This window comes from Trifolium pratense, linkage group LG7, assembly GCF_020283565.1.
Source record: "Trifolium pratense cultivar HEN17-A07 linkage group LG7, ARS_RC_1.1, whole genome shotgun sequence".
NCBI lineage: Eukaryota > Viridiplantae > Streptophyta > Magnoliopsida > Fabales > Fabaceae > Trifolium > Trifolium pratense.
Genome location: NC_060065.1, coordinates 15,944,799 through 15,972,464, shown reverse-complemented (window position 1 = coordinate 15,972,464; position 27,666 = coordinate 15,944,799). Strand labels below are relative to the sequence as shown.

At 28.8% G+C, this 27,666-nt stretch overlaps 2 protein-coding genes across 3 annotated transcripts; both read left to right on the top strand.

The window, feature by feature from the left end:
* Window positions 1-3,333: 3,333 nt before the first annotated feature.
* On the top strand, window positions 3,334-11,762 carry LOC123898076. The gene is made up of 14 exons (XM_045948928.1): window positions 3,334-3,750; window positions 3,957-4,086; window positions 5,301-5,521; window positions 8,088-8,205; window positions 8,579-8,657; window positions 9,191-9,225; window positions 9,301-9,371; window positions 9,645-9,747; window positions 9,831-9,929; window positions 10,025-10,087; window positions 10,345-10,521; window positions 10,940-10,987; window positions 11,099-11,155; window positions 11,233-11,762. The coding sequence occupies exons 1-14, from the start codon at window positions 3,458-3,460 to the stop codon at window positions 11,317-11,319; spliced, it is 1,581 nt and encodes a 526-aa protein (XP_045804884.1). The 5' UTR covers window positions 3,334-3,457; the 3' UTR covers window positions 11,320-11,762.
* Window positions 11,763-17,335: 5,573 nt separating this feature from the next.
* Window positions 17,336-26,432, top strand: LOC123897893. 2 transcript variants are annotated; one of them, XM_045948710.1, is made up of 14 exons: window positions 17,336-17,753; window positions 17,959-18,016; window positions 19,026-19,246; window positions 21,872-21,989; window positions 23,147-23,225; window positions 23,760-23,794; window positions 24,060-24,130; window positions 24,404-24,506; window positions 24,590-24,688; window positions 24,784-24,846; window positions 25,106-25,282; window positions 25,670-25,717; window positions 25,829-25,885; window positions 25,963-26,432. In XM_045948710.1, the coding sequence occupies exons 1-14, from the start codon at window positions 17,464-17,466 to the stop codon at window positions 26,047-26,049; spliced, it is 1,506 nt and encodes a 501-aa protein (XP_045804666.1). In that variant the 5' UTR covers window positions 17,336-17,463; the 3' UTR covers window positions 26,050-26,432. The 2 variants fall into 2 exon arrangements, with proteins under 2 accessions (XP_045804666.1, XP_045804665.1); XM_045948709.1 differs by having other exon boundaries at window positions 17,339-17,753; window positions 17,959-18,088.
* The last annotated feature ends 1,234 nt before the right edge of the window (window positions 26,433-27,666 follow it).

Genomic DNA, 27,666 nt, shown 5'->3' with positions numbered 1-27,666 from the left:
AAAGACTTAACCTCAGTTATTGTTAGAAGAATTGCGGTGGAAGGATTGTGTTCGTGATATAATTTAAGCTATATGTGTTATTATTTATATGTAAAATAACTGTAAAAAAATTGATATGTAAAATTTATATTTGATAAAAGTAATCAAAATGATATTATCACGTGGGCCACAATTTTGTTGTTTCTTCCTTATTTTATTTTTTTGGTAGAAATTTCTTCCTTATTCAGTTATTCTTTTTGACATGAATAATTTTTTTTTTTCTGGTACAAGTAATTTATTCCTTTATTTAGTCAGGTTCTTTTTTCGTGTACCATTTATATATCTTAATAGTTTTTTTTTAACACGGTTCTTAATAGTTACATATATATAAAAAAATTACATATTTAAATTATATTTAGATATTTGTCAATAATCAAATATAAAAAATGTTGGGAGAGGTCGATCTCTTAAATGGATCTCATTTATCTCGAGATAATTAGTCTCTGCAGTTGGACATGGAGACATGGAGGATACCTTTGATTTATCAAAAAGATATAAAACAATGTACAGTAAAAATGTACAAACAATGAAAACAAAAATTAGGAAATAAAAGATAATCTTTGTTGTAGCATACTAATAAATGCTATTTCAAAGTTCTTTAAATTTTATTCGATAATTTATCAAAAAATTTCAAAATATAGAATATGGTTTTATTTTAATACTTAGATGGGGACTTACTTAAGAATTTCTTTATATGGTTTAATTTTAAAAATGCATAAGATAATCCATCTATATCTATATCTATATAATCTATAATATGAATAAAGTCAGACCTATTCATTTTTCTCTCTCCTATAAAATACTTGCTTCTCATGCATTCTATTCTCTGATGTATTTGACAATTAATTCATTTGTCTATAATAATTGCCAATAATTTCAATATTCATTTGACAATTATATTCATATATTAAGACGGGAATCTATTTTTATTTTATAATTTACGTGAGACTTTTGTATTTATAATTTACATGGGCATATATTTTTGCACATGTATTACTTTGGGGCTATACTTACCTTACAGTCGAACTGTGAATTATCAGCGAATTCTTCCATGAGAACAAGAGTGTTAATACTACTTAATACCAAAAAAAATATATTACAATAAATACGTTATTTTTATTCATATATTAACACAAAGACATATTTTTTTTTTCAATAATTTATACGATGTTCTATATTTATTTTATTTGGAGGATATTGATGTGGAAATTAAATTAACTAATATAAGATATATTCAAATAATTTTTTTAGGGTATTTTTGTTTCATATTTATTTTACTATGGGTATTATGAGATTATTTTAACTTTTTTTTGTTTGTTTGGGGGGCTTTTTTTAAAAAAGTTTACACACGAGTCTATATTTTTACGTATATATTAAGAGACATGATTTATTTTTTTGTAATTTATACGGGGCCTACTTTTTTTTTTTTTGTGATTCACGCGGGAAATATATTAAAATTGTACGTTTAATTTTCCGTAAAATAAAAAATCAGAGGTACAATTTTAATTGAATTGTGTATGATTTTAAAACTATTTTAATTGACTATATTTATATATTAATACGGGATCTTATTTTATTTAATTTTTGACAAATACGGGATCCTACTTTTTTTATGTTATAGTTTTTCATTTTTCATCCTTTTTATTTTAGAACGATGAAAATTTTAATATTAAAATATTAATTTTTTAGTCTCATTTTACCCGTGCTTGGCACGGGTCCGGATACTAGTAATTTGTTATGGAGGGAGTAATTGATATGTAAGGTCATCATCACTAAAATGATCTCAACGATATTAGCACAAGAAAGTCTTTGGTATAACTCGTGAATTAAATACTCTACTAGCCCAATTAATGTTCATACCTTTTTTTTTTTTCACCACCAATTTAATCTGGTTTGAAGGTCAGTTCTGGTAAGTGGTTTCGGTCCCCTCTCAATCGTAGTTGCGGGGGATCGAACCGCGATCCTCCCTATCAAGTTAATTATTATGAGAAATGAGAACTATTAATAATAACCATAAGATTTAATTGACGCATCGGATTAAAATTCTCATACTCACTTAAAACCTCGTGTGATCTTATTTGTGAAGATTGAAAAATCTTTCTATATATAATTTTTCCTAATTTATTTATATAATCTTTCCTAATTTATTTAATTATTAACGGAAGGTAATGTATATGATATCATGCTAACACAAATAGAAAAATGCCGGGGTAGAAAAATGCAGGAAAACCCCCCAAAAAAAAATGCAGGTGCCCAATGAAGAATTCAATTTTGACTTTGGAATGATTATTCTTTTTGCTATTATATAGATGGTATTAGTGATTTACATATCTACTCAACATAGCTAGTTTCATTTTATCTTACATTGGTTTATCTTAATTTTACTATTTAGTGAGATTAAGACCTTATTATAGCTCATTAAAAGGAGCACTATTTGATTGATGGAAAAACTCAAACACTTTCTTTATAATTGACTTTTCTAATATTGCACACATCATTTTTGAGTTTTTGCCGGTGATGTATATGTGTTCATAAGCTGTGTATTTTGAGTTTTGGTCTGGGATATAACTATACGTGCTCTATAACAACAACGATGGTCGACAAATTACAGATTAGTAAGCTATTGACAATCTGCAAATTCTCATTCCTAATAATGCTCTATTTGTGTTAATATGAGATGCATTACATGCGTTAATAAATTAGGAAAGATTATATATAGAATGATTTTTCGATCTCCACAAATAAGATCACATGAGGTTTTAAGTGAGTGTGAGAATTTTAATCTGATGCGTCAATTAAATCTTATGGTTATTATTAATAGTTCTTATTTCTCATAATAATTATCAGTTTTCACCGGATACACACCCTATATATATATATATATATATATATATATATATATATATATATATATATATATTGGTAAACAGAATTTAGAGTGGAGATGGTGATTCAGTCTTTAAGTAAAAAAGTCTTTCAAATTAAAAAAATAAAAATTTATTAATATATTTATATTTATCTTTCTTCAAAAATCTGTTTTTTTAACCTGAAATCTTTTAAATTTAAGATCTGTTTTTTTTACCGCTAGATTAATCTTTTGAAGTTTTAATATATTCTCTATAACAGTGTTCTCCATAATTTTAATTAATGCAATCAAGTTTCTAAATTTCACTTTTGACTAGTTCTCATTTTATGTCCAGCTTGTTTGTTTTCCCCTTAAAATAATGAAAGTATCACAATCATGGAAGAAGACATGGAATTTCCAAGAACAAATGTTCGATTAACTTAATATCTATATAATCAATTATATATTAACTTTATTCTAAACAACTATATATATAATCATTAAAAGAGCTCTCTTTCTTCCTTAGCCATTCCTATAAATCCAGTTGACAATATATTTCAAACATTATAGATCATGATTACTAATGGGACAATAACCATGGATCCAAATTGTTTCCTCAAGCTCATATTGGTACTAATAATACTCCTCCTAGGGTTTCTTGCTTGGTTTGAAAACAAAAGAACAAACTCAAATAACAAAAGGGAAGAGATAGTGCAAGTTAGTGATGAAATAAATCTATTGTTTGAACAAGATCATGAGGACAACATAATATCCATTGGCTTAAGTGAATATTGTGTTTGCTCCTTTTGTGGCAAATTAAGCAACATAATCACAAGATGCTCTCGATGCAAAAATTATACATATTGGTAAGTTTCCAAAATTTCATTTCATTCTCTTCCCTTTCAACTATCATTTTTGTTAATCTATATATGCAAGCATTATTCATATAGTATAAATATAAACAACTTGATTTTATGATTTGAATTGGATATTTATTTATTTTTTTCACATAGTTTTAATTAATATACACACACTATCGTTTTGATATTGATCTTGTTGTAATTTGAATCAGCTCAAAAGAATGCCATGTGATGCACTGGACATGTTGGCATAGAGACGAATGTTTTGAGGTAATGTCTACAGAAGATCATCAAGAATCATCTTTTCATGGATCCCAATGCTTTCACTTGGAGCCTAGAAACGTAATGTTATTAATTATTTAAAGTTCTAAATAATTAGTTTGAGTCATTTTTTATAGGATATAGTGTGAATCCTTTTGTTTTAGTAATATATATTTTATTTCATAGATGCAGCTTTATTGTGGAATGATAGTTTTTTCACTTCCTAAACAAAGTCACCATTATTCTAAAAAATAAAATAAAAAACTTCTTTAACAAAGTCAATGAAAAACTGACCGCAATTTAATCTCTAAAACTGACCGCAATATATGGTCCACCGCAATTTAATGTTACAATCTGCTAAACAAAAATTCCATGTCGGTTTTCAGTTAAAGATTATAGTCAAGTCAACTTCTCCCTTGATTTGAAATATGAAAAATAAAATGTTTGATAGTTCAAACTCTTCTTTGTAAAAAAAATAATTTTACTTTTTTTTTTAGTATTACTGTTTTTCTTACAATATAATATCTGTTTTAATGATATCATTTGTAAAATATATTCAATTAATTATCTCTAAAATTTTTTGAACAAGTAATTATCTCTAAAAATTATTGTCATTTTAAATAAAATATTAAATTTCTTTCTCTATTTAATAATTATAAAATTGACTATTTTATTAAATTAATAAATGGTAGAAGTCCATCTTTAAACTCTTTTTGAGAGATCTAAAATAATTAGATAAATAAAATTAAAAAATAGGCTTAATTAGTAGGATGGTCCCTTAAAAATATTTTTGGTTTCACATTGGTCCCTTAAAGAAAAAAAGGACCGAATAGGTCCCTTAAAGAAAAAAATGTCTGAATAGGTCCCTTAAAGACATCTCCGTTAATCAGTTTGGTCCTCGAAAAAATGGATGGAAAGGACCAAACTGATTAATGGAAATGTCTTTAAGGGACCTATTCGAACTTTTTTTTTTAAGGGACATATTCGGACATTTTTTTCTTTAAGTGACTATTTTACTAATTAAGCCTAAAAAATAAGTTAACTAATTGATAAGTAGTATTTTTTTTTTTTTACTTTGTCACTAAAGAGTAAGTTAATGTTGACCTATATTGTCAAGAAAAAGAGTTTATGTGATATTGACCTATTTTATTACTCAAAAAACGTGTTGTGTGTGAGAGAAAGAAAGATATGACTTCATAAAAAAATTAAAAAAGAAAGAGATATTGCTTAGATAATTATAAAATTAAAGATATAATATGAGACAAATGCTTAAAAATTTAATTAACATTGTGCAGGAAACCTCTAATTACTCATTCAATGATGATGATGAGCAAAAACCATATGAAGGAGATGTTTATTATATTGAAGGAGGAGAAGATAGTGATGAGTCAAATAAAGAAATAACAAGGGGGCTAATTCAGCATGATGGCATTTTCAGTAATAACAGTGATAGCTGTGCAGTTTGTGGTAATCCATGCTCCAAAAAATGCTCAAGATGCAAAGCTATAAAATACTGGTAACTTATTTCATAAATTTTTATTTTTTATTTTTTGTGGTAATCAATTGCTATGCGCTTTTTTTTTAATGGTAAAATGTATATTAATAGAAAAAAAAAAACGAAATCCGCGAGTTACAACTTTTTTTTTAATATGATATTGATATGAAGTTTTCACCGCAATTAGCAATGACTAATCTCCGTCGAGGAACATGTGGGGCACACAAGGTGAGTTCTTCCCTTCCAACTGAATTTTCTCCATACGCGTGAGTCATGAATCGAACCATTAATCACATACTTAAGGGGACCAAGACGCTTACCAGTTTAACGATTCATTATTGGTGAACAATCCATTACTATGCTAGCACACTGCTGACAAGTGACCACCAACAACAAACATAGAAATATTGTTCTTTTATAATAGACATAAAGATCAAATAAAATTAATATACATTTGATTATAAATATATTAATTTTTAGATGAAATCTCCGATAGACATCTTATTTAAATACGTATTGATACATCCCTGATGTATACAATTTTAATAGGTGTACAAATAATGTTTTTCTAATTTTTCTATTAAACACTAAACACTATTTATAGATCTATTAGAATTGTTCACATCAGCGATGTTGTGGTACATGTTTAAATAAGATGTGTACATATGTGTCCCTGTGAGTTTAGCTCAATTGGTAGGAACATCGCATTTTATGTGTAAGAGCTGGTGTTCGAACACCGGACACTCCACTTATTCACCTTAAAATTTATAACTACTAGATTACCTAAAAAAAAGTGTAAACATATGTATTTACCTAATTTTTATTGACACGTATGTGTCTTATAAAAAAGAACTTTGAAAAAAGTTGTTGTTTCATATACTATAAGTCAATGCCTCTTTCATGTTTTTGTGTTTTCTTCTGTAGTTTTTTTGTTCCACTAGACTTAGTGTTAGTGTTAATTAAATCATTTTTTAAGGGATACAAAGTCTTAAGATTGTAACTAACAAATAATCTAGGTATAATTAGTTAGTTGGACACTGACAAGTGTTGTTGAGAAATTGCACATTAATACTTCTTCAAATTTTATTTTTTTTTTACAAAATATTTAATAGCTTGAACTCGGAACTTATGGATCTTATATCTATTTGTAATTTGTGTAGCACTAAACCAACTTGATAGTGAGAATTACGGTTTGATCCTCACAGCTGTGATTGAGAAAGAATCGAAATCATTTAATGATAAAACTGACTCCAGAACCAAATTAAGTGGTTCGGTGGCCTGGTGGTGGAAAAAAAAAACAACCATTATTGGATGAATTAGCTAGATTTTTTTTGTGTTACAACACCGGTTTTTATAAAAATGAGTTCTATTAATTTGGATATAATGTTCTTTCAATAATTTAAGTTATTCTAAACAACTATATATTAAACCAAGTCATTGAGCTTAAGTGGTTAATGAGCTTCTTAAGTGGAACAATTTCTTAGCCAGACTTTACTTACCTCGCGACCGAACTCTGGACTACTAGGGCCCCTTTCTCCTAGGAACTAGAGGCTTATAAAAAATAAAAAAAACTATATATTAGATTAACTGGATTTTGATATTTGACTTTTCGCTAAATATCTAAAACCACGTCAACTGAATAAATCTATATTTATCATCACATGGTCACCTTCAAAACTTGATATATACGACCAAGTTACTTATCAAGAAGTGAAAGTGCCTCAAATTATTTGTATTCACATTAATTATAGTCATAAAATATATGTATGTCAATGTGAAAATATGTTAAACGAAAGTGCAAGGAGGGTATTAATGTATAAAGATTTCATTTTCAAACAGTATACATGTAGATATGTTAATCTTCAAAACTCTACGTTGTTCTTTTTTTTTTTGGTCAATATCTTGCTAGCTACTTTTAACTATACATATTTAATATAGACGAAATTTCCTTCTTGCCTTATACGTCGTGTGAGCCACTCAAATTTCTACAGCTCCCCTCAAAATTTGTAGGAAGTATATTCTTTATAGTCAAAAGAAAAAGAAAAAAAAAAAACGAATTACTATGATTTGCATAGAAGTTAGAATGGAAGTTTCTTGTATGACTAGTCTAAAAAAACAACTCAATTTAGAGAATAACGATGTGTGTTAAGAGAAGTCTCATATCGTTTGTGGGATATCCTGAATATGTGTTTATAAGCAAGAGGCAATCATCACCTTAGTGGCCTTACAAGCCGGTTTTATAAGGATGAGTTAAACTCAAAACTCAATTCTAAGATGATAGAGCCTCTCCACAATCCGCTGGGCTGTCTGCTATCAAGTTCTGATCGTGACATCCTCATGCAATCCTCACCTTACAAGTCAGTTTTGTAAGGATGAGTTAGGCCCAAAACTCAATTTTAAAAATGTGTTTTATCAGTGAAAAATAGGGAACTAAACTTGATAATTGTTTTTTTTTGTATATTGTTTGATTTAGAAATTGGTTAGGAGACTCGACTAAATATAAGGGACTAAAATTTACAATTCATAAATTTGTTAATATATCTACTGATCTTAGGCTTCATTGTTTTTGTGCCTTTTTCTTTTGCAGCTCACAAACATGTCAACATTTTGATTGGAAATCCGGGCATAAATTTCAATGTTGTGTTAAGATGAAAAGTTCAACTCAAGTAGCAACAAGCAATCAAGAATGGCCCGTTGGTGAAAATGTAATTATTATTTTCTTAAATTTATAAAAATGCCAATGGTCAATATTTAGCAAAATCAATTAAAAAAAAATATGCATAACAAATCACGAGTGAATTAAAATATAAGCCTTATTGAAATGCTTATTTAGTGTTTGTAGTGTCACGTGAGCTTAATTCAGTTGATAGGGACACTGCATTATATATGTAGGAGTTTGGGGTTCGAACTCCGAATACCCACTAAGCTACTTAAGAAGAAGAAAAATGAGTTGTTGAAGAGTAAATTCATTTTTGAGTATTGAAAATGAATTTGCATTATCTCCCATGTTATAAATAAATAAATTGGGACTTTTAATCCAAACATTTATAATTTTTGTTTTTCACTCTTTCTTCACAGGTTATAATGCCTCCAAATCTTGATGAGGTGGCATATACTGATCATTCATATGACACTCTTTGCTTGGAATTTCATTCAGGTCTCAAATATACATTCATTTAGTACTGATGAGAGCTATACATTTTTAATATTTTGATTTCATTTTTTTATTTTATCAGGGTCAGCACAATAATTTTTAATAGTGAATGAGGTTAAAGTAAATTATAAAGTAAAACATGTGTCATTTTTGTCTCAATATGAGACATTTTTGCTTATGAGATTAATTGTTATGTATTGAAAGCATAAATTTTTTTTACATATAACATTATGGTAGCACTTTTATAGACAGTTTTTAAAATATAGTCTCAAACGTCTATATGTCATTATTTGACTGGATGTATGTGTAAAATAATTTTACACTGACAGTATATAAAAATTAAGTCATTTGCTTATAATATTTAGTTATAAATACTTTTTTTGTTGGTAGGCTTAAAACTCTTTAGTAGCCTTACCGTTGGATCAGTAATGTATTACATCAAACCTAAATCATAATAATAAAGTTATTTGTATTATGGTTTCATTAATTAGTTTTTATTTTACTCTTTTATTCATATTGATTCTTGGTTGGTGCAGAAGAAAACACCAAGGCTCTCATTTTAAGTTCACAGGTATGAATATAATTAACATAGGAAGTGTACCTAAAGAACAACTTTACTGTTACTTTAACTTGTGTTGCAATGCAGGAAGCTAACAACAACGTAGAAGAGGTTGAAGAAAAAATGAGAAACTTAAAAGAAGAATTGGAAATGATCAGGTATAAGAAAAACGTGTTTTGCTCCACCTCGCGTTTATCGGCTTATCGCCTCATGTAATTGTTGTTTTGCATTAAGTACTAATAATGTCAAAATATTGTCCCGTGAATTAACTCAGTTAGTTGGCAGGGACATTGCAATATGTATGCAAGGGGCCGGGGTTCGAACCCCAATCATCCCACTTATCTACTTTAAAGATGAAATTTCTAGCCATTAGACTGCTAGACAAAAATAAATAAAAAAAATACTTCCAAAATATTTTATGGTTTTTTCAGAAATGAAAATATAACACTGCAAGCAAAGCTTGAGTATTGGAAAATTAGAGCAAAGTATTCCGCTGATAGACTTTACAATTTCAAGAAAGAGAATCAGCACCAGGTAATTATTATTTGAAAGAGATTTCAAAATTAAAGTGAGTTTGTGAATGATTCTAATGTCTTTTTTTTGTTCTACATTTTCAGTTGTTAATATTGAAGCATGAAAATGAGTTGACATCAAATGCCGAGAAACAAGCACGTCAAATGGTTACTAATTTATCTCAGAGATTACACTGTTTGCAGGTTTAAGCAACTTTCATTGCATCTTCATGTAATACATCTCATTTAAAATGATTACATTAAGTAATACTAATCATGTAATGTGGCAAACCATGCAGATTTCAATTGAAACTGGAGTAGCAGAGAGGAAAAAACAGGAAGAATTTATATATGTGCTACAGGTATATAATTACATAATCGGAACCTTATAAATTTGAAAGATTAGTTTTTGAAGCTATGTAGCGCCCGCACATAGCTTCAATGTGCGACATCACTGACGCAACACTAACACGTTTTTACTTATTACAAGTGTCTACGTGTCAGTGTCTTGTGTTTTGTCTGTAGTAGTGCTTCATAGGTTTGAAGGCGCGTGCACTAGAGTCACATTCTAAATTTTGTTACTTCAAGTTACCACTCATTGATATTTGTTAATTTACAGAATGAATGTACAAAGGCTAAGAGAGATTTTCAAGAACAAAACAAGTATGTTGAAAGGCTTAGACAGAAGCTTGATGATGCAACTCAATTTCCTATGAGAATAGCTGAAGAAACAAGACAAAAGTTAGCCATTACTTCCAATGCAATTTTTGCTAATGAATTCAAGCCTGCCGTTGAGGTATTTATTGGTGTTTGTGTCAAATGCTTTACATCCCTTTGTTGGATTATGTTAGAAAATCACCTATTACTATGCTAAATGTATATTAGGAAAATGTTAGTAGTTAAGTTTTTAGGGAGAGGTAGAATTTGTTAGGCAACAGGATTGAGTTATAGCTCGATTGGTAGTGAGATTCTAAGAATCAATGTACATAAACCCCACGTACATGATTCGAATCTCACATAAGGCAAAAACTCTCATGAGGTGACAAAATCATGAGTAACAGTTATGGTAGCCTATCCCCGTGGTCAAGTTTGAACTCGGTGAAGGACTACAAAAATAATCGAAACGATGTCTATGTATTGTTTTCTTTCTCTTGTTTTAGTTCATATTTGCAAGTTTTAAAAAAAAATTCTTCTTATATTCAAATTCTATTTAGGTGTCCAAGACAATCAGTTTAAGCAGAAATCCAACCTTGACTAGTCAGGTAACTTGAGAAATTCAATTTGAGAAATAATTTAATCTATATCATTGATATAATATTGTTTCTGTTGTTAATAGCTTACCAAGGAACTAAGTTACTTTCAAACTATTGCAGTGTTGTACAATTTGCTTAAGCAATGAGAAGGACTTGGCCTTTGATTGTGGGCACATGGTAAAGTCCAAAAATCCTAACAAATTTTTGCTGCTTCATTTATATTCAATGATTAATAGCAAGTTATTGAAATGCAGACTTGCAAAGAGTGCGGATATAAAATTCGCAAGTGTCATATATGTCGAAAGAAGATCGCTAATCGTATCAGGTTGTTCCCGGGGTGATTGACAATGGAGTTGATAGCCAATCTCAGAGAATGGCATTATATATGCTTATTAATGTGATCAGAACTTGCCAATTACATAATACAATCAATGAGGAGGTCCTAAATTTTGCTTAGATGTCAGTTTACTAAATTAGGTAAGAGTGCCACATCGGTTGCGAGATGTCCTGAATGCTTGTTTATAAGCAAGAGACAATCCTCACTTTACAAGTCGGTTTTTAAGGATGAGTTAAGCCTAATACCCAATCTAAGAGTCAGTTTTGTAATTTACGGTGTATGTTATTTCCTTAGTTGATATATAGTTGACTACTCTCTCCGTACTACAATATAAGTCACTTTGGCCAAATTACACAAATTAAGAAATGTAATTAATGTTGTATGGAATAGAAAAATTATGAGTTAGTTTACAAAATTGTCCTTCATTAATGATATATGAAAGATAAAATGAAGAATTGAAAGAAGAGAGTAATAAATATAGTTAAGGGTATAATAGGAAAAATAGCATTAAATGTTTCATTGGTAAGGTAAAGCGAATTAATTATAATTTGGTATAATTTTTTTTCTCAAAGTGACTCATCTATAATATGTAATAAGCCAGACATATTTCCCTTTCTCTCTCCTCTCCTCATTCAACCTCATTCCTCAGCATTTATTTGGCATTTAATCACTTGCTTAATTTTTTCTCTTTCTGATATCATGTCAATTGATTACCCATTAATCACACATTATTCTTTTTCAAAATTTCTCATGAAAAAAGAAAAGGAAAAAAGAAAGCATCAAATTAGATAAACAATGGAAACTTCCAAACCCATGCGCTACCTCTCTGGCTCCCTACCCTAGGGTTCATTCCACCATCATCAGAACTCATAAACTCAATCGATCTCACATTGGTATTTCTCATTCCCCAAATTCATTTCCTTCTAAATCTCTTAGGGTTCACTCCGCCGACTTGAAATTTTAGGGTTTTTTTTACAGGTTTGAAATTTTCTAAATCTATCACTATTATTAGTTTCTTCTACTTTTTTATTATTGGTCTTCTTTTATTATCATTGTTCATCTTCTCTCGATTGCAATGTGAGAACATATTATCCATCTAACTAATGGAAGATTGTATGGCATCTACCTTTTCGATTCTATTGTTGAGATCATATGGGTTCCTATTATTTCCATTCTCTTTTATTTGACTTTGAACTTTAATAGAATTTCTTTTTCATCCCCTAATATTGGCAAATGTTGCATGACACAACTTGAGTTTTTTCCTAACGTACAAAGAAGATCTATAATATCGTGTTTGATTTGATTTTAATCCCTAAATGAGTAACTTTATATCTTTTAGAAGTGGTATATATTTGTCACTTCAATCATTGGAAAAACTCATTGTTGTTAGGCTTATATTTATGTGTGTTTGTTTCTTCTCCCTTTCATTGACTAATTTTATTTTTTTTTACTAAATTTCATTGACTAATTTTTGAACTTGAAAAAAACTAAAAAATTGTTGGTCCACTGTTATTATTTTCTATAATCGATCCAGTTGTTTTGTTTATTTTATTTTTTTAATTTTATTATTATAAAACGAATTTTACTAATTATTTAATTTATTTTTTTAAAACCAAAATTCAGAATTTTTTGTAAACACATAATTTACTAATTTTAATTTATATTTTTTATATAATACACATCAAAAACAAAATAAACAAAACAATCACTGTGCTCTTAATAAATATGGAATTAATTTATTACACGATCATATTTTTATATTTATGTAGTTATGTAGTGTATATGAGTGTATATGACATCACAATATTTATTCTCATAATAATGCCACCTAATTTATACGATTTTCATAATTACACTATAATGTCGGTTTCATGTATTTTTTGTTGAAATTAAATTTTGAAGATTACGACTTAAAAATATAAGACACGCATAAACCATTAAACATATTATTTGAGAGCTTTACACCTATAAATCTGTCTACAACAAGTTTATATTCATCAAGATCAAAACAACCATATAATATTTTTGCATCATCAACCTTATTTACAATATATCATGGCTTCATCATATGATTATGTTGCTTCGATCAATGCTTTGAAAGAGAGCTGGAACCTGATGGTTCGTGTCGTCCATTTGTGGTACGTCAAAGATCTTGATTCTTGAAAATTATCATTTTCCATTGAAATGGAAATGATGTACAAGAATGTAAGTTTTTTTCAACCAAACTCCTTTTTCTTCTTTTTTTATGTATTTGATATTTTTGCGTTTTTTTAAATCAAGCGTACAAGTCCTGTTCAATAATCTATTTTAATTTTATATTTGATATTTGATTTTTAAGGGTAACCATATTCAAGTATGGGTGAAAGGAAGCTAGCATTTTATTATGGGAGAAACATGTAAAATATCAGGTTAGCTTTGTAACCAATAAATTATAATTCTTAAACGCAACAATTATTCGTAAGTTTTTCCTCTATTTTATTTTTAATCTATTTACCTTTTGATGTGTGAACATTTGAGTCAAACGGTTCAACTGATTTTGTTTTGCTCTTCTTTTTTTTTTTTTGAAATTTAAAGGGGCCAAAAGATCCAAAAGAAGATGATACGCAGATCAAACAGTAAAGAGAAACTCCCATAACATTGTCAACAACTAAAGACTTAACCTCAGTTATTGTTAGAAGAATTGCGGTGGAAGGATTGTGTTCGTGATATAATTTAAGCTATATGTGTTATTATTTATATGTAAAATAACTGTAAAAAAATTGATATGTAAAATTTATATTTGATAAAAGTAATCAAAATGATATTATCACGTGGGCCACAATTTTGTTGTTTCTTCCTTATTTTATTTTTTTGGTAGAAATTTCTTCCTTATTCAGTTATTCTTTTTGACATGAATAAATTTTTTTTTTCTGGTACAAGTAATTTATTCCTTTATTTAGTCAGGTTCTTTTTTCGTGTACCATTTATATATCTTAATAGTTTTTTTTTAACACGGTTCTTAATAGTTACATATATATAAAAAAATTACATATTTAAATTATATTTAGATATTTGTCAATAATCAAATATAAAAAATGTTGGGAGAGGTCGATCTCTTAAATGGATCTCATTTATCTCGAGATAATTAGTCTCTGCAGTTGGACATGGAGACATGGAGGATACCTTTGGTTTATCAAAAAGATATAAAACAATGTACAGTAAAAATGTACAAACAATGAAAACAAAAATTAGGAAATAAAAGATAATCTTTGTTGTAGCATACTAAAAAATGCTATTTCAAAGTTCTTTAAATTTTATTCGATAATTTATCAAAAAATTTCAAAATATAGAATATGGTTTTATTTTAATACTTAGATGGGGACTTACTTAAGAATTTCTTTATATGGTTTAATTTTAAAAATGCATAAGATAATCCATCTATATCTATATAATCTATAATATGAATAAAGTCAGACCTATTCATTTTTCTCTCTCCTATAAAATACTTGCTTCTCATGCATTCTATTCTCTGATGTATTTGACAATTAATTCATTTGTCTATAATAATTGCCAATAATTTCAATATTCATTTGACAATTATATTCATATATTAAGACGGAAATCTATTTTTATTTTATAATTTACGTGAGACTTTTGTATTTATAATTTACATGGGCATATATTTTTGCACATGTATTACTTTGGGGCTATACTTACCTTACAGTCGAACTGTGAATTATCAGCGAATTCTTCCATGAGAACAAGAGTGTTAATACTACTTAATACCAAAAAAAATATATTACAATAAATACGTTATTTTTATTCATATATTAACACAAAGACATATTTTTTTTTTCAATAATTTATACGATGTTCTATATTTATTTTATTTGGAGGATATTGATGTGGAAATTAAATTAACTAATATAAGATATATTCAAATAATTTTTTTAGGGTATTTTTGTTTCGTATTTATTTTACTATGGGTATTATGAGATTATTTTAACTTTTTTTTGTTTGTTTGGGGGGCTTTTTTTAAAAAAGTTTACACACGAGTCTATATTTTTACGTATAAGAGACATGATTTATTTTTTTGTAATTTATACGGGGCCTACTTTTTTTTTTTTTGTGATTCACGCGGAAAATATATTAAAATTGTACGTTTAATTTTCCGTAAAATAAAAAATCAGAGGTACAATTTTAATTGAATTGTGTATGATTTTAAAACTATTTTAATTGACTATATTTATATATTAATACGGGATCTTATTTTATTTAATTTTTGACAAATACGGGATCCTACTTTTTTTATGTTATAGTTTTTCATTTTTCATCCTTTTTATTTTAGAACGATGAAAATTTTAATATTAAAATATTAATTTTTTAGTCTCATTTTACCCGTGCTTGGCACGGGTCCGGATACTAGTAATTTGTTATGGAGGGAGTAATTGATATGTAAGGTCATCATCACTAAAATGATCTCAACGATATTAGCACAAGAAAGTCTTTGGTATAACTCGTGAATTAAATACTCTACTAGCCCAATTAATGTTCATACCTTCTTTTTTTTTTTCACCACCAATTTAATCTGGTTTGAAGGTCAGTTCTGGTAAGTGGTTTCGGTCCCCTCTCAATCGTAGTTGCGGGGGATCGAACCGCGATCCTCCCTATCAAGTTAAGCGTCAATCACCACTGAACCAACTAGCGACTGATATATATATATATATATATATATAGGGAGTGTATCCGGTGAGAACTGATAATTATTATGAGAAATGAGAACTATTAATAATAACCATAAGATTTAATTGACGCATCGGATTAAAATTCTCATACTCACTTAAAACCTCGTGTGATCTTATTTGTGAAGATTGAAAAATCTTTCTATATATAATTTTTCCTAATTTATTTATATAATCTTTCCTAATTTATTTAATTATTAATGGAAGGTAATGTATATGATATCATGCTAACACAAATAGAAAAATGCCGGGGTAGAAAAATGCAGGAAAACCCCCCAAAAAAAATGCAGGTGCCCAATGAAGAATTCAATTTTGACTTTGGAATGATTATTCTTTTTGCTATTATATAGATGGTATTAGTGATTTACATATCTACTCAACATAGCTAGTTTCATTTTATCTTACATTGGTTTATCTTAATTTTACTATTTAGTGAGATTAAGACCTTATTATAGCTCATTAAAAGGAGCACTATTTGATTGATGGAAAAACTCAAACACTTTCTTTATAATTGACTTTTCTAATATTGCACACATCATTTTTGAGTTTTTGCCGGTGATGTATATGTGTTCATAAGCTGTGTATTTTGAGTTTTGGTCTGGGATATAACTATACGTGCTCTATAACAACAACGATGGTCGACAAATTACAGATTAGTAAGCTATTGACAATCTGCAAATTCTCATTCCTAATAATGCTCTATTTGTGTTAATATGAGATGCATTACATGCGTTAATAAATTAGGAAAGATTATATATAGAATGATTTTTCGATCTCCACAAATAAGATCACATGAGGTTTTAAGTGAGTGTGAGAATTTTAATCTGATGCGTCAATTAAATCTTATGGTTATTATTAATAGTTCTCATTTCTCATAATAATTATCAGTTTTCACCGGATACACACCCTATATATATATATATATATATATATATATATAGGAAAATGTTAACATGTGCACCAAAGGCACATGTTAAGGAAGCAAAAGTAGAAATAATATATTGAAATTTGTGCATTTAACTTTTTAAACATTAAATTTTTTTTCTAACATTAAATGCAATTTTCTATATTTAGAATCTTAACATGTGCCCTTGGTGCACATGTTAACATGACCCTATTCTCTATAACAGTGTTCTCCATAATTTTAATTAATGCAATCAAGTTTCTAAATTTCACTTTTGACTAGTTCTCATTTTATGTCCAGCTTGTTTGTTTTCCCCTTAAAATAATGAAAGTATCACAATCATGGAAGAAGACATGGAATTTCCAAGAACAAATGTTCGATTAACTTAATATCTATATAATCAATTATATATTAACTTTATTCTAAACAACTATATATATAATCATTAAAAGAGCTCTCTTTCTTCCTTAGCCATTCCTATAAATCCAGTTGACAATATAAATCATTTCAAACATTATAGATCATGATTACTAATGGGACAACCATGGATCCAAATTGTTTCCTCAAGCTCATATTGGTACTAATAATACTCCTCCTAGGGTTTCTTGCTTGGCTTGAAAACAAAAGAACAAACTCAAATAACAAAAGGGAAGAGATAGTGCAAGTTAGTGATGAAATAAATCTATTGTTTGAACAAGATCATGAGGACAACATAATATCCATTGGCTTAAGTGAATATTGTGTTTGCTCCTTTTGTGGCAAATTAAGCAACATAATCACAAGATGCTCTCGATGCAAAAATTATACATATTGGTAAGTTTCCAAAATTTCATTTCATTCTCTTCCCTTTCAACTATCATTTTTTGTTAATCTATATGCAAGCATTATTCATATAGTATAAATATAAACAACTTGACTTTATGATTTGAATTGGATATTTATTTATTTTTTTCACATAGTTTTAATTAATATACACACACTATCGTTTTGATATTGATCTTGTTGTAATTTGAATCAGCTCAAAAGAATGCCATGTGATGCACTGGACATGTTGGCATAGAGACGAATGTTTTGAGGTAATGTCTACAGAAGATCATCAAGAATCATCTTTTCATGGATCCCAATGCTTTCACTTGGAGCCTAGAAACGTAATGTTATTAATTATTTAAAGTTCTAAATAATTAGTTTGAGTCATTTTTTATAGGATATAGTGTGAATCCTTTTGTTTTAGTAATATATATTTTATTTCATAGATGCAGCTTTATTGTGGAATGATAGTTTTTTCACTTCCTAAACAAAGTCACCATTATTCTAAAAAATAAAATAAAAAACTTCTTTAACAAAGTCAATGAAAAACTGACCGCAATTTAATCTCTAAAACTGACCGCAATATATGGTCCACCGCAATTTAATGTTACAATCTGCTAAACAAAAATTCCATGTCGGTTTTCAGTTAAAGATTATAGTCAAGTCAACTTCTCCCTTGATTTGAAATATGAAAAATAAAATGTTTGATAGTTCAAACTCTTCTTTGTAAAAAAAATAATTTTACTTTTTTTTTAGTATTACTGTTTTTCTTACAATATAATATCTGTTTTAATGATATCATTTGTAAAATATATTCAATTAATTATCTCTAAAAAATTTTGAACAAGTAATTATATCTAAAAATTATTGTCATTTTAAATAAAATATTAAATTTCTTTCTCTATTTAATAATTATAAAATTGACTATTTTATTAAATTAATAAATGGTAGAAGTCCATCTTTAAACTCTTTTGAGAGATCTAAAATAATTAGATAAATAAAATTAAAAAAAAATAAGTTAACTAATTGATAAGTAGTTTTTTTTTTTTTTTTTACTTTGTCACAAAAGAGTAAGTTAATGTTGACCTATATTGTCAAGAAAAAGAGTTTATGTGATATTGACCTATTTTATTACTCAAAAAACGCGTTGTGTGTGAGAGAAAGAAAGATATGACTTCATAAAAAAATTACAAAAAGAAAGAGATATGGCTTAGGTAATTATAAAATTAAAGATATAATATGAGACAGATGCTTAAAAATTTAATTAACATTGTGCAGGAAACCTCTAATTACTCATTCAATGATGATGATGAGCAAAAACCATATGAAGGAGATGTTTATTATATTGAAGGAGGAGAAGATAGTGATGAGTCAAATAAAGAAATAACAAGGGGGCTAATTCAGCATGATGGCATTTTCAGTAATAACAGTGATAGCTGTGCAGTTTGTGGTAATCCATGCTCCAAAAAATGCTCAAGATGCAAAGCTATAAAATACTGGTAACTTATTTCATAAATTTTTATTTTTTATTTTTTGTGGTAATCCATTGCTATGCGCTTTTTTTTTAATGGTAAAATGTATATTAATAGAAAGAAAAAAAGAAATCCGCGGGTTACAACTTTTTTTTTACTATGATATTGATATGAAGTTTTTACCGCCATTAGCGATGACTAATCTCCGTCGAGGAACCTGTGGGGCACACAAGGAGAGTTCTTTCCTTCCAACTGAATTTTCTCCAAACGCATGAACCATGAATCGAACCATTAATCACATATTTAAGGGGACCAAGACACTTACCACTTTAACTATTCATTATTGGTGAACAATCCATTACTATGCTAGCACTGCTGACAAGTGACCACCAACAACAAACATAGAAATATTGTTCTTTTATAATAGACATAAAGATCAAATAAAATTAATATACATTTGAATATTATAAATATATTAGTTTTTAGATGAATTCTCCGATAGACATCTTATTTAAATAAGTACTGATACATCCCTGATGTGTACAATTTTGATAGGTGTACAAATAATGTTTTTCTAATTTTTCTATTAAACACCAAACATTTATAGATCTATTAGAATTGTTCACCTCAGCGATGTTGTGGTACATGTTTAAATAAGATGTGTACATATGTGTCACCGTGAGCTTAGCTCAGTTGGTAGGAACATCACATTTTATGTGCAGAAGCTGGTGTTCGAACACCGGACACTTCATTTATTCACCTTAAAATTTATAACTACTAGATTACCTGGAAAAAAAAATATATACATATGTATTTACCTAATTTTTATTGACACGTATGTGTCTTATAAAAAAGAACTTTGAAAAAAGTTGTTGTTTCATATACTATAAGTCAATGCCTCTTTCATGTTTTTGTGTTTTCTTCTTTTGTTTTTTTGTTCCACTAGACTTAGTGTTAATTAAATCATTTTTTAAGGGATACAAAGTCTTAAGATTGTAACTAACAAATAATCTAGGTATAATTAGTTAGTTGGACACTGACAAGTGTTGTTGAGAAATTGCACATTAATACTTCTTCAATTTTTATTTTTTTTTTACAAAATATTTAATAGCTTGAACTCGGAACTTCTGGATCTTATATCTATTTGTAATTTGTGTAGCACTAAACTAACTTGATAGGGAGAATTACGGTTTGATCCACACAGCTGTGATTAAGAAAGAATCAAAATCACTTAATGACAGAACTGACCCCAAAACCAAATTAAGTAGTTCGGTGGGCCTGGTGGTGGAAAAAAAAAAAACTATTATTGGATGAATTAGCTAGATTTTTTTTTGTGTTACAACACCGGTTTTTATAAAAATGAGTTCTATTAATTTGGATATAATGTTCTTTCAATAATTTGAGTTATTCTAAACAACTATATATTAAACCAAGTCATTCAGCTCAGGTGGTTAATGAGTTTCACCAAAAAGGACTGATTTTAGGAGAAACCGGGTTCGATTCCTAGGTGGAACAATTTCTTAGCCAGACTTTACTTATCTCGCGACCGAACTCTGGCCTACTAGGGCCCCTTTCTCCTATGAACTAGAGGGTTATAAAAAAAAAAAAAACTATATATTAGATTAACTGGATTTTGATATTTGACTTTTCGCTAAATATCTAAAACCACGTCAACTGAATAAATCTATATTTATCATCACATGGTCACCTTCAAAACTTGATATATACGACCAAGTTACTTATCAAGAAGTGAAAGTGCCTCAAATTATTTGTATTCACATTAATTATAGTCATAAAATATATGTATGTCAATGTGAAAATATGTTAAACGAAAGTGCAAGGAGGGTATTAATGTATACAGATTTCATTTTCAAACAGTATACATGTAGATATGTTAATCTTCAAAACTCGTTGTTCTTTTTTTTTTTGGTCAATATCTTGCTAGCTACTTTTTTTTTGTACATGCTAGCTACTTCAACTATACATATTTAATATAGACGAAATTTCCTTCTTGCCTTATACGTCGTGTGAGCCACTCAAATTTCTTCAGCTCCCGTCAAAATTTGTAGGAAGTATATTCTTTATAGTCAAAAGAAAAAGAAAAAGAAAAAAAAAACGAATTGCTATGATTTGCATAGAAGTTAGAATGGAAGTTTCTTGTATGACTAGTCTAAAAAAACAACTCAATTTAGAGAATAACGATGTGTGCTAAGAGAAGTCTCATATCGTTTGTGAGATATCCTGAATATGTGTTTATAAACAAGAGGCAATCATCACCTTAGTGGCCTTACAAACCGGTTTTGTAAGGATGAGTTAAACTCAAAACTCAATTCTAAGATGATAGAGCCTCTCCACAATCCGCTGGGCTGTCTGCTATCAAGTTCTGATCGTGACATCCTCATGCAATCCTCACCTTACAAATCAGTTTTGTAAGGATGAGTTAAGCCCAAAACTCAATTCTAAAAATGTGTTTTATCAGTGAAAAATAGGGAACTAAACTTGATAATTGTTTTTTTTTTTGTATATTGTTTGATTTAGAAATTGGTTAGGAGACTCGACTAAATATAAGGGACTAAAATTTACAATTCATAAATTTGTTAATATATCTACTGATCTTAGGCTTCATTGTTTTTGTGCCTTTTTCTTTTGCAGCTCACAAACATGTCAACATTTTGATTGGAAATCAGGGCATAAATTTCAATGTTGTGTTAAGATGAAAAGTTCAACTCAAGTAGCAACAAGCAATCAAGAATGGCCCGTTGGTGAAAATGTAATTATTATTTTCTTAAATTTATAAAAATGCCAATGGTCAATATTTAGCAAAATCAATTAAAAAAAAATATGCATAACAAATCACGAGTGAATTAAAATATAAGCCTTATTGAAATGCTTATTTAGTGTTTGTAGTGTCTCGTGAGCTTAATTCAGTTGATATACAAGAAAACTTATAATTTGCAGCGACTTTTATCGTTGTCAAAACCTTAAAGTTGTTGGCAAAATTATTTTCCTCAGCGAAACAAAAGTCGCTGCATGTCGTTGTTATAAGTGCCGTTGCAAAAAGTTTTGCCACAACATTTAAAGTTGTTGCCATTTCTAATATTTTTCACAACAACTAGAGTCGCCGCAATAAATATGTTCTTGAATCAAATCAATATTATTAAAATATGAAGAGCAAAGTGATGAACAAATTAAAAGAAGAATAGAGTGAAAGTAGTGTACCTAATTTCCATGAGGTTTGAGAATTCCATACCAAAAAAAAGAGTGAGCTTTGAGGGATGGATTGATATTTAATTTTTACGTTGAGGAAGTTTCCCTTAAATGACTCATGCACTTTCAAATTCATAAATTAATAGTTATCACTACATTATTATATAACAACTTCTCTAAAAATAAGAGGAAGGTTGTTTCACATATCATAACTGCACCACTATGGTGGTGGTGTGTGATACGGTTATTATCCCAAATAGTGGATTTTTTTGTTGATAATTATGGATGAGTGGAGTTAATAGTGGGTGGTATTTTTAATTTATTTATTTTTAATTAAGTATTTTTAATTGTTGTTGGGATAAGTCATTTTTTGTAGCAATAATAATATTGTTGAGAAAACAAAATCATATTGCAACAATTTAAAAAGGTTGTTGTTAAATCTATATTTTTGCCAACAAGTTGATTTTTGTTGAAAAAATATTATTGCCAAAATTCTTTATTCTTGTAGTAGGAACACTGCATTATATATGTAGGAGTTTGGGGTTCGAACTCCGAATACCCACTAAGCTACTTAAGAAGAAGAAAAATGAGTAGTTGAAGAGTAAATTCATTTTTGAGTATTGAAAATGAATTTGCATTATCTCCCATGTTATAAAATAAATAAATTGGGACTTTTAATCCAAACATTTATAATTTTTGTTTTTCACTCTTTCTTCACAGGTTATAATGCCTCCAAATCTAGATGAAGTGGCATATACTGATCATTCATATGACACTCTTTGCTTGGAATTTCATTCAGGTCTCAAATATACATTCATTTAGTACTGATGAGAGCTATACATTTTTAATATTTTGATTTCATTTTTTTATTTTATCAGGGTCAGCACAATAATTTTTAATAGTGAATGAAGTTAAAGTAAATTATAAAGTAAAACATGTGTCATTTTTGTCTCAATATGAGACATTTTTGCTTATGAGATTAATTGTTATGTATTGAAAGCATAATTTTTTTTTACATATAACATTATAGTAGCACTTTTATAGACACGTTTTTAAAATATAGTCTCAAACGTCTATATGTCATTATTTGACTGGATGTATGTGTAAAATAATTTTACACCGACAGTATATAAAAATTAAGTCATTTGCTTATAATATTTAGTTATAAATACTTTTTTTGTTGGTAGGCTTAAAACTCTTTAGTAGCCTTACAGTTGGATCAGTAATGTATTACATCAAACCTAAATCATAATAATAAAGTTATTTGTATTATGGTTTCATTAGTTAGTTTTTATTTTACTCTTTTATTCATATTGATTCTTGGTTGGTGCAGAAGAAAACACCAAGGCTCTCATTTTAAGTTCACAGGTATGAATAGGAAAATGCTAAACAGTGCCCCCGGGGCACTGGTTAAGGATATCAAAATGGAAATTTTATCTTGGAAATTGTGAATTCAATACCTTAAAAATGTAAAAAGTTATTATCTCTCATCATTAATTTTATTCTTTCTTTCTTTTTTAGTATGCTTAACTAGTGCCCCGGGGGCACTGTTTAGCATGACCCATATAATTAACATAGGAACTGTACCTAAAGAACAACTTTACTTGTTACTTTAACTTGTGTTGCAATGCAGGAAGCTAACAACAACGTAGAAGAGGTTGAAGAAAAAATGAGAAACTTAAAAGAAGAATTGGAGATGATCAGGTATAAGAAAATCGTGTTTTGCTCCACCTCGCGTTATCGGCTTATCGCCTCATGTAATTGTTGTTTTGCATTAAGTACTAATAATGCCAAAATATTGTCTCGTGAACTTAGCTCAGTTAGTTGGCAGGGACATTGCAATATATATGCAAGGGGCCGGGGTTCGAACCCCAATCATCCCACTTATCTACTTTAAAGATGAAATTTCTAGCCACTAGACTGCTTGACAAAAATAAATAAAAAAAATAATGCCAAAATATTTTATGGTTTTTTAAGAAATGAAAATATAACACTGCAAGCAAAGCTTGAGTATTGGGAAATTAGAGCAAAGTATTCCGCTGATAGACTTTACAGTTTCAAGAAAGAGAATCAGCACCAGGTAATTATTATTTGAAAGAGATTTCAAAATTAAAGTGAGTTTGTGAATGATTCTAATGTCTTTTTTTTGTTCTACATTTTCAGTTGTTAATATTGAAGCATGAAAATGAGTTGACATCAAATGCAGAGAAACAAGCACGTCAAATGGTTACTAATTTATCTCAGAGATTACACTGTTTGCAGGTTTAAGCAACTTTCATTGCATCTTCATGTAATACATCTCATTTAAAATGATTACATTAAGTAATACTAATCATGTAATGTGGCAAACCATGCAGATTTCAATTGAAACTGGAGTAGCAGAGAGGAAAAAACAGGAAGAATTTATATATATGCTACAGGTATATAATTACATAATCGGAACCTTATAAATTTGAAAGATTAGTTTTTGAAGCTATGTAGCACCCGCACATAGCTTCAATGTGTGACATCACTGACGCAACACTAACACATGTTTTTACTTATTACAAGTGTCTACGTGTCAGTGTCTTGTGTTTTGTCTGTAGTAGTGCTTCATAGGTTTGAAGGCGCGTGCACTAGAGTCATATTCTAAATTTTGTTACTTAAAGTTACCACTCATTGATATTTGTTAATTTACAGAATGAATGTACAAAGGCTAAGAGAGATTTTCAAGAACAAAACAAGTATGTTGAAAGGCTTAGACAGAAGCTTGATGATGCAACTCAATTTCCTATGAGAATAGCTGAAGAAACAAGACAAAAGTTAGCCATTACTTCCAATGCAATTTTTGCTAATGAATTCAAGCCTGCCGTTGAGGTATTTATTGGTGTTAGAAAATCACCTATTACTATGCTAAATGTATATTAGGAAAATGTTAGTAGTTAAGTTTTTAGGGAGAGGTAGAATTTGTTAGCAAAAGGATTGAGTTATAGCTCCATTGGTAGTGAGATTCTAAGAATCAATGTACATAAACCCCACGTACATGATTCGAATCTCACAGAAGGCAAAAACTCTCATGAGGTGACAAGATCATGAGTAACGGACTAACGGTTATGGTAGCCTATCCCTGTGGTCAAGTTTGAACTCGGTGAAGGATTACAAAAATAATCGAAACTATGTCTATCTATTGTTTTCTTTCTCTTGTTTTAGTTCATATTTGCAAGTTTTAAATATTTTTTCTTCTTATATTCAAATTCTATTTAGGTGTCCAAGACAATCAGTTTAAGCAGAAATCCAACCTTGACTAGTCAGGTAACTTGAGAAATTCAATTTGAGAAATAATTTAATCTATATCATTGATATAATATTGTTTCTGTTGTGAATAGCTTACCAAGGAACTAAGTTACTTTCAAACTATTGCAGTGTTGTACAATTTGCTTAAGCAATGAGAAGGACTTGGCCTTTGATTGTGGGCACATGGTAAAGTCCAAAAATCCTAACAAATTTTTGCTGCTTCATTTATATTCAATGATTAATAGCAAGTTATTGAAATGCAGACTTGCAAAGAGTGCGGATATAAAATTCGCAAGTGTCATATATGTCGAAAGAAGATCGCTAATCGTATCAGGTTGTTCCCGGGGTGATTGACAATGGAGTTGATAGCCAATCTCAGAGAATGGCATTATATATGCTTATTAATGTGATCAGATCTTGCCAATTACATAATACAATCAATGAGGAGGTCCTAAATTTTGCTTAGATGTCAGTTTACTAAATTAGGTAAGAGTGCCACATCGGTTGCGAGATGTCCTGAATGCTTGTTTATAAGCAAGAGACAATCCTCACTTTACAAGTCGGTTTTTAAGGATGAGTTAAGCCTAATACCCAATCTAAGAGTCAGTTTTGTAATTTACGGTGTATGTTATTTCCTTAGTTGATATATAGTTGACTACTCTCTCCGTACTACAATATAAGTCACTTTGGCCAAATTACACAAATTAGGAAATGTAATTAATGTTGTATGGAATAGAAAAATTATGAGTTAGTTTACAAAATTGTCCTTCATTAATGATATATGAAAGATAAAATGAAGAATTGAAAGAAGAGAGTAATAAATATAGTTAAGGGTATAATAGGAAAAATAGCATTAAATGTTTCATTGGTAAGGTAAAGTGAATTAATTATAATTTGGTATAATTTTTTTTCTCAAAGTGACTCATCTATAATATGTAATAAGCCAGACATATTTCCCTTTCTCTCTCCTCTCCTCATTCAACCTCATTCCTCAGCATTTATTTGGCATTTAATCACTCGCTTAATTTTTTCTCTTTCTGATATCATGTCAATTGATTACCCATTAATCACACATTATTCTTTTTCAAAATTTCTCATGAAAAAAGAAAAGGAAAAAAGAAAGCATCAAATTAGATAAACAATGGAAACTTCCAAACCCATGCGCTACCTCTCTGGCTCCCTACCCTAGGGTTCATTCCACCATCATCAGAACTCATAAACTCAATCGATCTCACATTGGTATTTCTCATTCCCCAAATTCATTTCCTTCTAAATCTCTTAGGGTTCACTCCGCCGACTTGAAATTTTAGGGTTTTTTTTACAGGTTTGAAATTTTCTAAATCTATCACTATTATTAGTTTCTTCTACTTTTTTATTATTGGTCTTCTTTTATTATCATTGTTCATCTTCTCTCGATTGCAATGTGAGAACATATTATCCATCTACACTAATGGAAGATTGTATGGCATCTACCTTTTCGATTCTATTGTTGAGATCATATGGGTTCCTATTATTTCCATTCTCTTTTATTTGACTTTGAACTTTAATAGAATTTCTTTTTCATCCCCTAATATTGGCAAATGTTGCATGACACAACTTGAGTTTTTTCCTAACGTACAAAGAAGATCTATAATATCGTGTTTGATTTGATTTTAATCCCTAAATGAGTAACTTTATATCATTTAGAAGTGGTATATATTTGTCACTTCAATCATTGGAAAAACTCATTGTTGTTAGGCTTATATTTATGTGTGTTTGTTTCTTCTCCCTTTCATTGACTAATTTTATTTTTTTTTACTAAATTTCATTGACTAATTTTTGAACTTGAAAAAAACTAAAAAATTGTTGGTCCACTGTTATTATTTTCTATAATCGATCCAGTTGTTTTGTTTATTTTATTTTTTTTAGTTTTATTATTATAAAACGAATTTTACTAATTATTTAATTTATTTTTTTAAAACCAAAAT